The sequence below is a fragment of the Rhamphochromis longiceps genome, linkage group LG13 (genome assembly GCF_057381845.1).
Source record: "Rhamphochromis longiceps isolate RC_006_pf linkage group LG13, R_longiceps_female_GT1.1, whole genome shotgun sequence".
In the NCBI taxonomy this organism is placed as follows: Eukaryota; Metazoa; Chordata; class Actinopteri; order Cichliformes; family Cichlidae; genus Rhamphochromis; species Rhamphochromis longiceps.
In genome coordinates this window covers 15000752-15015135 of record NC_140569.1, presented here as the reverse complement: position 1 = coordinate 15015135, position 14384 = coordinate 15000752, and the positions used below count along the sequence as shown (strand labels likewise).

The 14384-nt window shown below is 40.0% G+C and overlaps 1 protein-coding gene across 2 annotated transcripts in view; it reads left to right on the top strand.

Moving 5' to 3' along the window:
* LOC146655521 (SH3 and PX domain-containing protein 2A-like) overlaps window positions 1–14384 on the top strand; it is a 62352-nt gene that overhangs the window by 8385 nt on the left and 39583 nt on the right. For both annotated transcript variants that reach the window (XM_085427921.1, XM_085427922.1), the window contains exons 2-4: window positions 2222–2302; window positions 13180–13255; window positions 13890–13966. In XM_085427921.1, coding sequence (XP_085284047.1) covers window positions 2222–2302; window positions 13180–13255; window positions 13890–13966 — 234 coding nt within the window. The remainder of the gene's footprint in view (window positions 1–2221; window positions 2303–13179; window positions 13256–13889; window positions 13967–14384) is intronic.

The window sequence follows — 14384 nt, the reverse complement described above, 5'->3', positions numbered from 1 at the left end:
CCTGAGAGTTGGGATCAATTGAATCATCCATCTCCTGCTGAGGGAGGGTCCCCAAGGCAGCTAAAGACAGGGCACAGACCTTTTCTCTTGGGATTAAAGCCGGAGGTGAGGTTTGACTGGGAAGTCCCCCAGAGGGAATCTCATTATATATGAGCTAAGCAACTGGAATGCTTATCCGGTATTGAGAGAGGAAAGAAGCAGCCCTTTGTCTTTTGTCTCAACTGTCCAAGTGTGACTTCCTTCCAGGCAGTTGTAGCAGTGGTGCCAAAGAGTACATAGCAACTAAGCCTTGTTTACATATACTTCCAAAGGGTGCTTATGGTAGAGGAGATGTCAAATCCTCTGTTTACTATATTAACACTCCTGGTAACTAGATACTTACACATTTACAGTAAGTGCATGCTTATCAGCTGTGACTACCAATCGAGGTATTTAAACTCTCACAGCTTCGTGAATGTGTGTGAACAACAGAATTACACAATTGCTCTGAGCTCAGCTAAACACGGAAAGAAGAATGCAAATATCCAATGCATGTGGTCTGGTTTAAGCAGTGTTTTTTCTAGTTAACTCAACCTCCATGTTGAAAAAGAAGAAACATGAAATGTCTTTAGTTTTAGTCTTTGGTCAAATTAGTTAACCAAGCCTGAGGAGGCTTTGATGCATCTGTTTAGTAAGGCTTGGGAGGTCTGCATGACTGTGAGTCAACAGCCTTTACAAAATGTGATTGTGTTGTAATTTGGTATTACAAATTACTTTGTCAGCTCCTGACAAAGAACACCCTATTATAATGATTAAAAAGGCTAAAACACTGAAACTGATTAAAACAAAGCTAAGCTGAAATGAACAAACCCACTCTGGAAACAATTGAAAACTGATGGAAAATTACAAAACTAGCTAGAGTCAAGTCTGTGTGCCATTTGATTGTGCCAAAGTGTGAATACCTCAGTAAATAGCATGGTGCATTCAGTTAGTGAGTGTCATGTGTGGTTTCTTGTGTAAGCTCTCTTTCCTAAACTACACAGGTGCTATACATTTCTCCTGAAATCATGTGTGTAAGCAATTATACATGAAACAGAAGAAAAATATTATTATTGTTATTATTATTATTTTTTAAAAATCAGAATAACATAACATAACAATAAACATAAATATAAATATAAATACAACTGAAACATGACATTTAAAGTGTCACACATTATATCACTACTGTGTAGAGATCACCGTAAATTACCAAAAGTGACATCAAATATTAGCTTGGCAGCTGTGGCTACTCATCTGTTAATTGCAAGGTTAGTGGTTTAATTCCGTCCCAGCTTCTCCAGATGGCAAATTAATATTCTGATAATATTCTGCAACCCCTCCGCTTCTGAAGTGAACCGTGCTTTTGCCTAATATGAGAGAGTTTGGGCTGTCTGTGTCTAATTAGCGAGCTGCTGGAAAACTCTTTTGTAATAAGCAGAAGACTTCATTTCAAACTAGTAACTGATGTCCTTGCAGCTTGCCACCATATGTGTAAATGATGCTTTTATAAACACTCTGCGCCATGGGTTTAGATGAAAATGTATTAGGTGTAGCCATCTGTTTCCGAACCTCAGGGTGAGCGCAGTTGTTTTTGGGGCTCTTTATTGTTGAGGTAAATAAAAAATTTATTTTGGGAGTATTTTGTAAGTGACCGATTTGTGCCAAGGAAAGGATACTCCTGTTTGCGCTTTAGCATGAGTCAGCACTTCCTTTCCTTGTTATCTTTTGTGGTGGTAGAACTGGCAGAACTTGACACAACGGAAGCAACTTTTCCCCTTCAAACGGTGGACTCATGAGACACTGGTAATGTAAAACTCAAAAATGAAAACTAATGAGAGTCTCATATTCATGTACAGCAAAGAAAATAACAGGCTTACAGCGTTTATTAAACCGCCGCATTCAATATTTGTACTTGTGAAATATTTGAATCAGCTGCAATCAATCGGCTGCACTTAAATACACAAGAGTAATTCAATATGCATGTTTTTAATGAGACACAATGCTTCAAATCTATTGGCCCTCTCATTGACCCCCTGATGGCTTTCCAATGTGTGACTGACAAAGAGAAACATAATGAATTTATTTGACCTTTGATGATCCTTTGAAGTAAAGTCAGAAAGGGGTAAAGCGGTGCCATGATGTCTCTGACAAAGTGATATTGTTCCTAATGGGCTTCTTTTGTTTGTTCTTTTCTCTGCAGGTGTACCTTATCAATGTTACTTACTCAGACTCCACTTCCCATGTCATCTACAGAAGGTACAGCAAATTCTTTGACCTACAGGTACGTTACACTGCAACGACTACAAAATAATTTTACAGATTTAATTCATAGTTGCACAGGCAGTTGCCCAAAAGCTCAATGTTTTGTATTAAGAATGGTTCTAATATGTCTTATGTGTTGTTGTATTGCAACATTAAACTCCGCAAGGCGAGTTTGACCTTTCAGTCAATGTCTTTCTGTTCAGCTCCTGTTTAGTGAAGGTCTTATTTAAGGCGACTGCATGGAAATAGGAAAATAGGGGAAATCCAGTCACCAGATGCAGGAAAAAACATGACCTCAGAATGCAGAATGCAGTATGGGGCAAACTTCTGAGGCTCTTCTACAGGATCCTGTAGCAGTAAAATACAAACCCAATTCCAAAAATGTTGGGAGGCTGTGTAAAATGTAAATTAAAAAAAAAAAAATCCAGTGATTTACAAATCTTATAAACTGGTATTTTTCTCAAAGTCTGTAAATGTTTGGGGACTGAGAACCGGTGTGTCTTTCCAATTATGCAAGGTCCCATTTTCTTAGGCATTAATGCACCCCCAAAACATTCTTTTAATGAAATTGTAAAATGTCTTAGTTTAAAATGTTTATATGTTTTCTATGCCCTGTTGTAAATAAAATAAGGGTTTATGAGTTTTGTGAAATCATTGCACTCTGTTTTCATTTAGATTCTACACAGCATCAACGTTTTGTTTTGGAAATGGGTGTTGTATCTGCCTTTTTGTATACTATAGTTTGTTTCTTAGAAAGAAAGTTAGAGTTAAACCCTAAATGAGTGCATTAAGTCCTTTTCTTGTAAAAGGCCGTCTGTGGACCTTCTCCAATGGCCCTCTCAAAGTGCAGTAAAGCACATTGGCTCTGGTGGGCTGGCTGTAGGAAACCCTTTGTTCTCTTGTCTCTTGCTAATAGCCAGGAAAAGTCTGCCCTGGTCTGTTTGACTGAAACAGACCTCCTCGCCTGTCTTTGTAAACATTAGTCTTGTGCATGGATCTCTGCTGCCAGGGTATGTTTGTCTGGTTGTGGTAATCATGAAGAACAACAGTCTGCAGCTGTCAATACAGAATGGTTAGGTTTAGGGCATTTGTCTGTATATATGTTGCATATAGTATGGATTGCTTAATACATTTTTAGAATTGAAGTCAGTAAGAATACTAAAGGACTATGCAGCTTAAGTAATGCAGTAAGGCCAGTCCCAAAATGCATTCGATTCAAAAGGGAGGCTCCTGTAGGTTGGGGGTTGTGGTAAAGAGCAATTTTGTCACCCTGACTTTAAAGATATAAGATAATAAGATAAGACAGCTATTGGATGCCTCAGAAGCAATAATTTGCAACAATAAAGGTTTCGTTGTCATCTGAATTTTCAAATACTCAATTCTCAAATGAGTTTGAGCTTGTTTGTGTGTCTGCCAACTGACACCTACAGTCTTTTCCAAACTCTTCACAGTTGCTCTCTTTTCGTAGCACAATTGCGTGTTTTGTGTTCGCAAGAAGCTGAAAAGAGGGGGGCCAAATGTGACCATGATCTCATCAGATAACCATGAATTCAAGTTGAAAAGCTAAATAAGGTCACAGAACAAGAAACGCCTTTTAAATCAATTTTTCATACCGTGTCTAAAATCGTTTTAGTAATTTAAAGCTGGCTATATACAAATCATTGTCATCAACAAGCTGTTTGGCTGATTGTCTTTTTAAAGATGAAGTATTTTCTTTTACTGCCAATTTGACATCCAAAAATGCACTCACTGCTGAAGTTTCAAACCTCTCCAGCACACTTAAGATAGTTCATAACTGCTCCTTTGGGAAGCAGTTATCATAAATTACCAGGATCCCGTCACCTTTTTTATCTGATTCCTTCCCCCTTTGTCTTTTCTGCTGACGTAAAGTGAAGTGCACTCTTTGTAATGCATGTGCAGAGTTAAGCACATTGATTTCTTGGTTTAGAGACATTTATTTCTACGCTAGAAGATTGCTGAGCCTGAATTTCATCAAGCACTGTTTCTGTTGTCAAAGGGAAATGTTATTGACCTGCACATGTTTGACGTGAGCAGATTTGGTCAGTGTGTCAAGCGAGTGTGGTCTCCCCCTCCACACACACCCTTAAACCACAGCGTATAGGTCGCATGGGTCACAGCATTCCACAGGGGGGATTGTGGCGTGTGCAAGCTGGCCTGGTTTCCTTTTGGACAGAAACCTCTCCAAAATCCCTTAGTTGTCATTATTTTGGGATTGAGTGACTAGGCCAGCAGTGAGCTCTACCCTGTCTACATTATAATTTCTCTGTCCTACATTCCTGACATGAATCAGGACTTTAAAAGCTTTGAAGGGTTATTTTTCTCCAACATTGGTATCACACATTCAGAACGGCCTTTATTTAAAGGTTATTTAAAATGATGCAGCAACAATTTAGCATTGTAATAGTGTAGCATAATGACAAGAGTTAGATCTTTTTTACCTTGGTTTTAACACCCCCCCCCCCCTCTCTCTCTTTAAGCTACATAACCAAGATTTCTCCTTGAAATTAGACCTGGAAGTGTAGCAGCTGTTAATGTAGTCCTATCCTGTTTGTTGTAATACTAAAAGCAGGAAGTGACAAGAACTGAGAAACACCTGGTAGGAAAAGACAAGGAGACACCTAAGACACAAATAAACTAAATGTGATCAAACTACATTACCCAGATTAACTACGTTAATGAGAACCAAAAGTAAGATGTGGAATTGGCAAAGGCACCATAATATGGTATAAAGCATTATTAAGGATGCACCATTTGGTATTTTAGAGCTATATTAGCAAGCCTGATTAATGACATGCATTTATAAACTGGATTTATAAGTCACACAGATATAGACCTTCTAATTAATAGCAAATTGCAAATAAGATACTTTATTTTACCTCGGTGAATAGCTCTTTGATGGGCTGTTGTTATGACTGACTACACAGCAAGCTTTGATATTTGTTAGATAATTTCTTTAAAAATGCACCATAAACACCATAAAACAGTCCGATGGTTCTATTCAGTGACTGTAGCTGTCTGAAGGCTTCACTTCTGGTGAACTAAAGCCTTCAGACAGCTACAGGCTACCGTTGCTATTGCTGGCACTCAAAGCAACCACACCTTTAGTAGTTTTGTATTTAATGATAGGCCATAATACAATAAAAACAACTTTGTTCAAATGGTTGTCATGAATGGCAGATTACTAAAGGAATGAGGAAGAAACCAAAACTTTTTCGGCAATGTACATTACCGAGTCTTTGGAAACCGACTGCCTTTTGGCATGAGCCTATTTTTTATTGTTTGAGAATGTTTAGTTTCTTTTAGGAAATTAGTAAGGGTATTACAATAAAAACACATAACTTTTTTTAAGCAGTTAACTGATAGTGTGTCATAGTATTGTAGAAATCCAGAGTCTGAATAAGCATGTCTTTCAAAACCTCATCAGGCAAATTTTATTTACTTTAGTTATTTTCCAAAGTTCACAAAAAATTGTTTCAGTTAAGTTTAAAAAAAAAAGTCTCGTTTTTATTTTGAGTTAACTGAAATGTTTTTTTTTACATGTATTTTTAGTTTTGTAGTATAGTTTTGGTTAAACTATAAAAATCTTGTTCCACACCATCCGATTTTTCATCTGCAAGCTTGTAGTCATTTCATGTTGCTTCTTCTGGAGCAGGACTCGATGTTGCAGCAAGTTTACCCCATGATCAGCCGGTGCAATGCTCAGAGAAACTGCAAACCCAAGAGCTACAGTGGGGCAAAAAAGTATTTAGTCAGCCACCGATTGTGCAAGTTCCCCCACTTAAAATGATGACAGAGGTCAGTAATTTGCACCAGAGGTACACTTCAACTGTGAGAGACAGAATGTGAAAAAAAAATCCATGAATTCACATGGTAGGATTTGTAAAGAATTTATTCGTAAATTAGGGTGGAAAATAAGTATTTGGTCACCTCAAACAAGGAAAATCTCTGGCTCTCACAGACCTGTAACGTCTTCTGTAAGAAGCTTTTCTGTCCCCCACTCGTTACCTGTATGAATGGCACCTGTTTGAACTCATCATCTGTATAAAAGACACCTGTCCACAGCCTCAAACAGTCAGACTCCAAACTCCGCCATGGCCAAGACCAAAGAGCTTTCGAAGGACACCAGGAAAAGTATTGTAGACCTGCACCAGACTGGGAAGAGTGAATCTACAATAGGCAAGCAGCTTGGTGTGAAAAAATCAACTGTGGGAGCAATCATCAGAAAATGGAAGACATACAAGACCACTGATAATCTCCCTCGATCTGGGGCTCCACGCAAGATCTCATCCCGTGGGGTCAAAATGATCATGAGAACGGTGAGCAAAGATCCCAGAACCACACGGGGGGACCTGGTGAATGACCTGCAGAGAGCTGGGACCAAAGTAACAAAGGTCACCATCAGTAACACACTACAACGGCAGGGAATCAAATCCCGCAGTGCCAGACGTGTTCCGCTGCTGAAGCCAGTGCATGTCCAGGCCCGTCTGAAGTTTGCCAGAGAGCACATGGATGATACAGCAGAGGATTGGGAGAATGTCATGTGGTCAGATGAAACCAAAGTAGAACTTTTTGGTATAAACTCAACTCGTTGTGTTTGGAGGAAGAAGAATACTGAGTTGCATCCCAAGAACACCATACCTACTGTGAAGCATGGGGGTGGAAACATCATGCTATGGGGCTGTTTTTCTGCCAAGGGGACAGGTCGACTGATCCGTGTTAAGGACAGAATGAATGGGGCCATGTATCGTGAGATTTTGAGCCAAAACCTCCTTCCATCAGTGAGAACTTTGAAGATGAAACGAGGCTGGGTCTTCCAACATGACAATGATCCAAAACACACCGCCCGGGCAACAAAGGAGTGGCTCCGTAAGAAGCATTTGAAAGTCCTGGAGTGGCCTAGCCAGTCTCCAGACCTCAACCCCATAGAAAATCTGTGGCGGGAGTTGAAAGTCCGTGTTGCTCGGCGACAGCCCCAAAACATCACTGCTCTCGAGAAGATCTGCATGGAGGAATGGGCCAAAATACCAGCTACTGTGTGTGCAAACCTGGTAAAGACCTATAGTAAACGTTTGACCTCTGTTATTGCCAACAAAGGTTATGTTACAAAGTATTGAGTTGTATTTTTGTTATTGACCAAATACTTATTTTCCACCCTGATTTACGAATAAATTCTTTACAAATCCTACCATTGGTTTTGTCTTGGAAATGTGCATCCGAACAAACAGTAAGTCTTGTTGAACACTGTCCTGTGGACAGATGAGATCGTGATAACAAAACAAAGCATATCAGCACCTTAAATGACTGTCAAGCATGGTGAGAGAAGGGTGATTATTTGGGCTTGTTTTGAAGCCACAATGTGAGACGATCTGTCCAATAGCCAAAGCTTTATTGAAACTGGGTCCCACAATAGCACAATGATGCCAAGCAGCAAGAGAATGGTTGGAAAAGAAAAGAATCAAGGTGTTGCAGTGGTTCAGAAAAAGTCCAGACCTCAACCTTAAAATGTTGTGGCAGGACCTTAAGAGAACTATGCATGAACTGAAGCAACGTTGTAAAGAAGTGTGGGCCATTCCTCCAGAATCTTGTGAGAGACTGTCACATAGAAAATGATTTCTTTAAGTCATTGCTGCTTAATCATGGGGTGTTTCATAGGAATTTCTAGATTTCTTTGAAATATTTAATATGACTGTAGTAAATTGTTATTATTACTCTATCCAAAAGGGTGTTGCACCACGATCTCGCTGCAGTAGACAACTGCAAAGAAGATGTCAAAACACACCCCAGCAATGAAATCTGATTGTTTTCCCACTCAGACATTCCTATCTCAGAACAGTTTCTTTGTCTTCTGTTACAGCTCAGTGTCTGTGTCGGTTTCTTCTTCCTTTCTCCTGTGAGCTCAGTTATTTTTAAATGGCTCAAGAGATTATCATTACAGTTTACAGAAGCTATTTCTGTTTTTTTCCAGTCACCATAATTCACATCATTGTGACAAAATAAAGATATGTTTGATGATTGACTTTTTATTGCAGTTCCTTCCTCTGGTATTTATTCACAACACTGATTACCAAACAGTGTGGAAAGAGACAGGACATGTCATTACATCATAGCACCTGTTGCCTGATAGACATTCCCCAGTGTTAACGCTACAACTTAAATACACTGCAGTTTCCTGGGCAGAGCGTGGGATAGAAATATAGATTAATTACACCATCTCTGCTCCCCAAAGCCTCTGAATTAAAGGTAAACAAAATATGAGGAGTGTTTTCAATCAGATTTTTGTTCCAAACTGTCCCATGGAGCTGTGAGTGTAGCCACGTAGATCTCCAGTAGTGATGTCATCCTCACTCCCAAATGAAAAGCTGAGGCAGTTTCTTACAAGTGTTGAGTGAACACTCCTGTATTAGAGGGAGTACACAGCTACATCCAGCTGTAAGCCTGATAACATGATGAGCGTGTAGCTTTGTGTATCAAATAAACAATATGGTTGTTATAACTACTGGGATTTGGAGGAATTACAGCCTAGCCTGTAAAGTTATGTTATTGCCATAGCATCCTAAACTACACAGTCTGGTTTACATACATATTTGATGTCGTGCCTTCTCGGCATTAGACTGTAATCACCGTAAGATTAGGAATTTTACCATGGCTATGTGCAGGTGTGGTTAACCAGGACGATTCTTTATACTCTGCACTTTGCTTTGCCCTTAAAACACAATAATGATGACTGTCCATTTCAAAGGAAAACATTTCTTGTTAGCAGTCTGTAGTTTGGGGGAGAGGGGGGAACATGCTATACCCTGGGAGAAATTTTTAGATTCAGCAAAGCCAGCAGATTAAAGTGGAAACGAAAGAACCACAACATCAAACCAAACCACCTCTTGCTGCACAAGTCCTACAAACAACTCCCACAGACCCAGACAGACTGGATCCAACTTTAACCTCCAAGCCTGATTCTGTTTGTCCACCTGGTTTCTTTTTGGCTCAGTTTAAACTGAGACCTTTCCTTCTCCTCCCAGTTGAGTGTGCTTCAGCTTGATACTCACAGAATTTGCTGGTAAAGCACATCTGGAACAAGGCAAGGGAGGAAAAATTAAGGCGTGGTTACATCTACATCTTAAACCTGTTACTGTAAGATGCTCTTGTGTGAATACAAAGACGATACTACAGTTAAGGTCTATCATTTGTTTGACAAAGATATATTTTCCTTTTGAAAGTACCACATCACAATGGATTTTTTAAATCAGGCAGTCAGCATGCGATGAAAGTTCAGACAGTCAGCTTTCTTTTATTCAAGGGTTTTTACATGCATTTTGCATTAACTGTTTAGAACTGTTAAGGTTAGTACACCCATTTTATACCCAGAGGCTCAAACGCAATTGGACAGTTGACTGACCAGTAGTTTCCTGGCCAAGTGAGGCCTGTTCCATTGTTATTTGGAGGCAAAGGAATTTATGGGCTTTGTATTTATGGCTTTCCACTGTAATTTAAAATATGAGGTCGGTGCAAGTGAAGGAGCCCATCGTTTGGCTGAAAAACAAAAATAAACCTTTCAGAAAGATGGCAAAAACTTTGAGTGGCCAAGTCAACAGTCTGGTGCATTATTTAAAGAATGAATAAAGCTGCCAACTCAGCAGCACCAAAAGGCCTGAAAGACCATAGAGGACAGCTAAAGTGCATGTTGACAGAATTATTTCCATGGTTTAGAAAAACAACTTTAGAACATGTAACCAAGTCAAGAAATCAAGATGGTAGGTGTATCATTGTCTGCAAAGTCTGCAATCAAGAGACGCCTTCACGAATGTTTACAATAAGGTGTAAACAACTGGTTACGCTCAAGAACAAGAGAGCCAGATTAGACGTTGCCAGAAAATAAACATAAAAGAGCCTGCACTGCTTTAGACCCATGAAACCAAGGTTAACTTGTACCAAAGTAAATGATGGCAAGACAAAAGTATGGAGAAGGAAAGAAACAGCTCACGATATCATCTGTCAAAAATGGTGGAGAAATAAGACATTGCCATATATGGTTCCCACTACGTTCACTGATGATGTGACTGCCAATAGAAGCAGCAGGGTGAATTCTGAAGTGTACAGGGATATACTCTGTGCTCAGTTTCAGCCATATGGTGCAAAAGCAAAAGCAGCCCAAAAGTGGCCAGATTCAGCCAGTAATACGATCTCAACCCAGATGAACATGTTTTTCAGTAAATGCAAAACCAAAGGGAAATATCCACAAACAGGAACTCCAGGTGGCTGGAGAAAAAGCCTGGCAGAGTATAAAGAAGAACCCACATTTACTGGGGTAGACTGGGGTAGACTTCAGGCAGGAGATTTTCATCCAGGTTTTAAAAACATTCCTTTTTGTGCCTCTGGAGATTTGGGACTGGGTTTAAAAAGCGTTGCAGTTTTTTAAATATTTAATGTAAACTTCTTATTGAAACCCTTTGAATTAAAGCCAAATGCCTACACTTCAATCACATACTTACTGGTTAATTTAAAATTCACTGTGGTAGTGTAAACAGGCAAAATAACAAAAACCATGTCCTTCTGCGGCAAAATACATACCTACTCTTGTTTGTAGTATGTAACACACATGCAATGCATGTTTGTTTGTTTTTTAGCACTCATCAAAACTTCACCAAATACAAAATATGCGTATCCAAGGAGAATCATGTTGAAACTGTTAGGGACAGCTACCCTCAGAAGGAAATCTTCACTGTAAAACAGTTGTTTTTCATTGTTTAGCTCTGTTTCGCTCCCTGCTTAATCTCTTGAGAGATTGATGCTGTAAATAGACATACAGTGGGGCAAAAAAGTATTTAGTCAGCCACCGATTGTGCAAGTTCCCCCACTTAAAATGATGACAGAGGTCAGTAATTTGCACCAGAGGTACACTTCAACTGTGAGAGACAGAATGTGAAAAAAAAATCCATGAATCCACATGGTAGGATTTGTAAAGAATTTATTCGTAAATCAGGGTGGAAAATAAGTATTTGGTCAATAACAAAAATACAACTCAATACTTTGTAACATAACCTTTGTTGGCAATAACAGAGGTCAAACGTTTACTATAGGTCTTTACCAGGTTTGCACACACAGTAGCTGGTATTTTGGCCCATTCCTCCATGCAAATCTTCTCGAGAGCAGTGATGTTTTGGGGCTGTCGCCGAGCAACACGGACTTTCAACTCCCGCCACAGATTTTCTATGGGGTTGAGGTCTGGAGACTGGCTAGGCCACTCCAGAACTTTCAAATGCTTCTTACGGAGCCACTCCTTTGTTGCCCGGGCGGTGTGTTTTGGATCATTGTCATGTTGGAAGACCCAGCCTCGTTTCATCTTCAAAGTTCTCACTGATGGAAGGAGGTTTTGGCTCAAAATCTCACGATACATGGCCCCATTCATTCTGTCCTTAACACGGATCAGTCGTCCTGTCCCCTTGGCAGAAAAACAGCCCCATAGCATGATGTTTCCACCCCCATGCTTCACAGTAGGTATGGTGTTCTTGGGATGCAACTCAGTATTCTTCTTCCTCCAAACATGACGAGTTGAGTTAATACCAAAAGGTTCTACTTTGGTTTCATCTGACCACATGACATTCTCCCAATCCTCTGCTGTATCATCCATGTGCTCTCTGGCAAACTTCAGACGGGCCTGGACATGCACTGGCTTCAGCAGCGGAACACGTCTGGCACTGCGGGATTTGATTCCCTGCCGTTGTAGTGTGTTACTGATGGTGACCTTTGTTACTTTGGTCCCAGCTCTCTGCAGGTCATTCACCAGGTCCCCCCGTGTGGTTCTGGGATCTTTGCTCACCGTTCTCATGATCATTTTGACCCCACGGGATGAGATCTTGCGTGGAGCCCCAGATCGAGGGAGATTATCAGTGGTCTTGTATGTCTTCCATTTTCTGATGATTGCTCCCACAGTTGATTTTTTCACACCAAGCTGCTTGCCTATTGTAGATTCACTCTTCCCAGTCTGGTGCAGGTCTACAATACTTTTCCTGGTGTCCTTCGAAAGCTCTTTGGTCTTGGCCATGGCGGAGTTTGGAGTCTGACTGTTTGAGGCTGTGGACAGGTGTCTTTTATACAGATGATGAGTTCAAACAGGTGCCATTCATACAGGTAACGAGTGGGGGACAGAAAAGCTTCTTACAGAAGACGATACAGGTCTGTGAGAGCCAGAGATTTTCCTTGTTTGAGGTGACCAAATACTTATTTTCCACCCTAATTTACGTATAAATTCTTTACAAATCCTACCATGTGAATTCATGGATTTTTTTTCACATTCTGTCTCTCACAGTTGAAGTGTACCTCTGGTGCAAATTACTGACCTCTGTCATCATTTTAAGTGGGGGAACTTGCACAATCGGTGGCTGACTAAATACTTTTTTGCCCCACTGTATGTATCAAGTGTCAACATCAAAGTGCCTGTTATGCACCCTGATGGCTTTTTAAGCTGCTTAAGTGGCTTCCTTGTGAGGGTTTTTTCAAATAAGAGGGTGATGTAACCTTGCCTGCTGCCCCAGCTATCAAAGTGAAATGGTTTGCACTTTAAATGGTTTTTCAGATGATATATAATTATACTCTGTGTTGAACTCATGTACTGTTACAAAATGGTCAGTTGTTGCTGGAGAATTTTCAGACCCCCTTTTCCTGTATCTCATCACAGATTACTCCACTTTAAACTCGCGATAGATAATTGACAGTTTGTTTGATTTTTTTTTTTGCCATCAAGCATTTGCATGATTATAATTGCTTGCCTTTCATGTCTTTATTGTATTCGAAAGGGGGATTTTAAAAAAGTTTTGCTCCACAATTAATGTTCGTGTTACATTTTCATTTTTATTTCTTAATTTTTTTTCTTTTTTGCAGATGCGAATCCTTGACAAATTTCCAATTGATGGAGGACAAAAAGACCCCAAAAAGAGAATAATTCCTTTTTTGCCAGGTGATTAAACTCAGTATGCACACACTGGCACTGTCAGTGTTGTCTTATTAGACATTTTGTTGTTCCTCCTACACACTCCATAGCATCGCCTACCACATTGCTTTGTTTTATTGGCTTCCATTCTCCATCCGGGCCAAATCATTTTGTGGTCGGCCATCTCAGTAGGAGGCTAGCAGAAAGGGATTTGTCTAATCTGATAAACTCATTGTGGGCCAGAGCAGAGGAGAGCAGTGAAGAGATCCTTTGTTAGACAAGCTGTAAGCCCACCATGGTGTGAACTGTATTCCTTTAAACCCCCAAATGGTTTGCATTATTTTTCTATTTAGTAGGCTTCATGCTCTTAGCAATCTCAGTCTCATAAGAGTTAGAAATTAGGAAATGGGAAAAAGCGAAAAAGTGGATTCAATTGCCTCACATTAGTCCCACTAGTTGAGAGCAATCAGCTCCAGAGAAGTTCTCCGTATGTTGGTTGGAATTTTATATCTCAGTGTCAGTACCAGCTGAGCTGGAAAGGGATCATGCTGGGATTTTATAAATGTCTAAGCCTAAATTATAGCACGATTGTTAAGCATTTAATCATAATATTTTTGTGTTTTTTGTTATATACACCTGACAGTGCTCTGCTTTTCCTCAGGTAAAGTCTTATTTCGCCGCAGTCACATAAGAGATGTAGCCGTCAGAAGGCTGAAGCACCTGGATAATTACTGCAAAGTAAGACAAAAGCTGCATGCCTCACTGTTTCCAGAGCTGGATTTTTCTCAACTTGTGTGCAGCACAATGCATCTCTTATTGAAGAGACTACTCATTTTTAATTTATATGTTGTTTGGAAGAGTGCTTTATCTCTGTCAGTGCTCTACCCTCTGAACATTTACCACAGTTTTTTTCAAGGCCTCAACATTTATCTCCCCTCCACCAGCCTCAACAGGAAAGCAACTGCTCTCTGTGCTTGTCATTTCCTGTCACCAATGTAAATAGGCAGCATATGAAGGAAACGAGGGAAATGGGGGCACGCAGGGGTAAAAACAAAAGAGAGACTAAGAATGAATCAGCAGACTTTAATTGTAGCAATGAGTGCAGATAGCTACCTGATCCTCTTATGCTTATTAGCCCACAGATGGGAATGTGGGG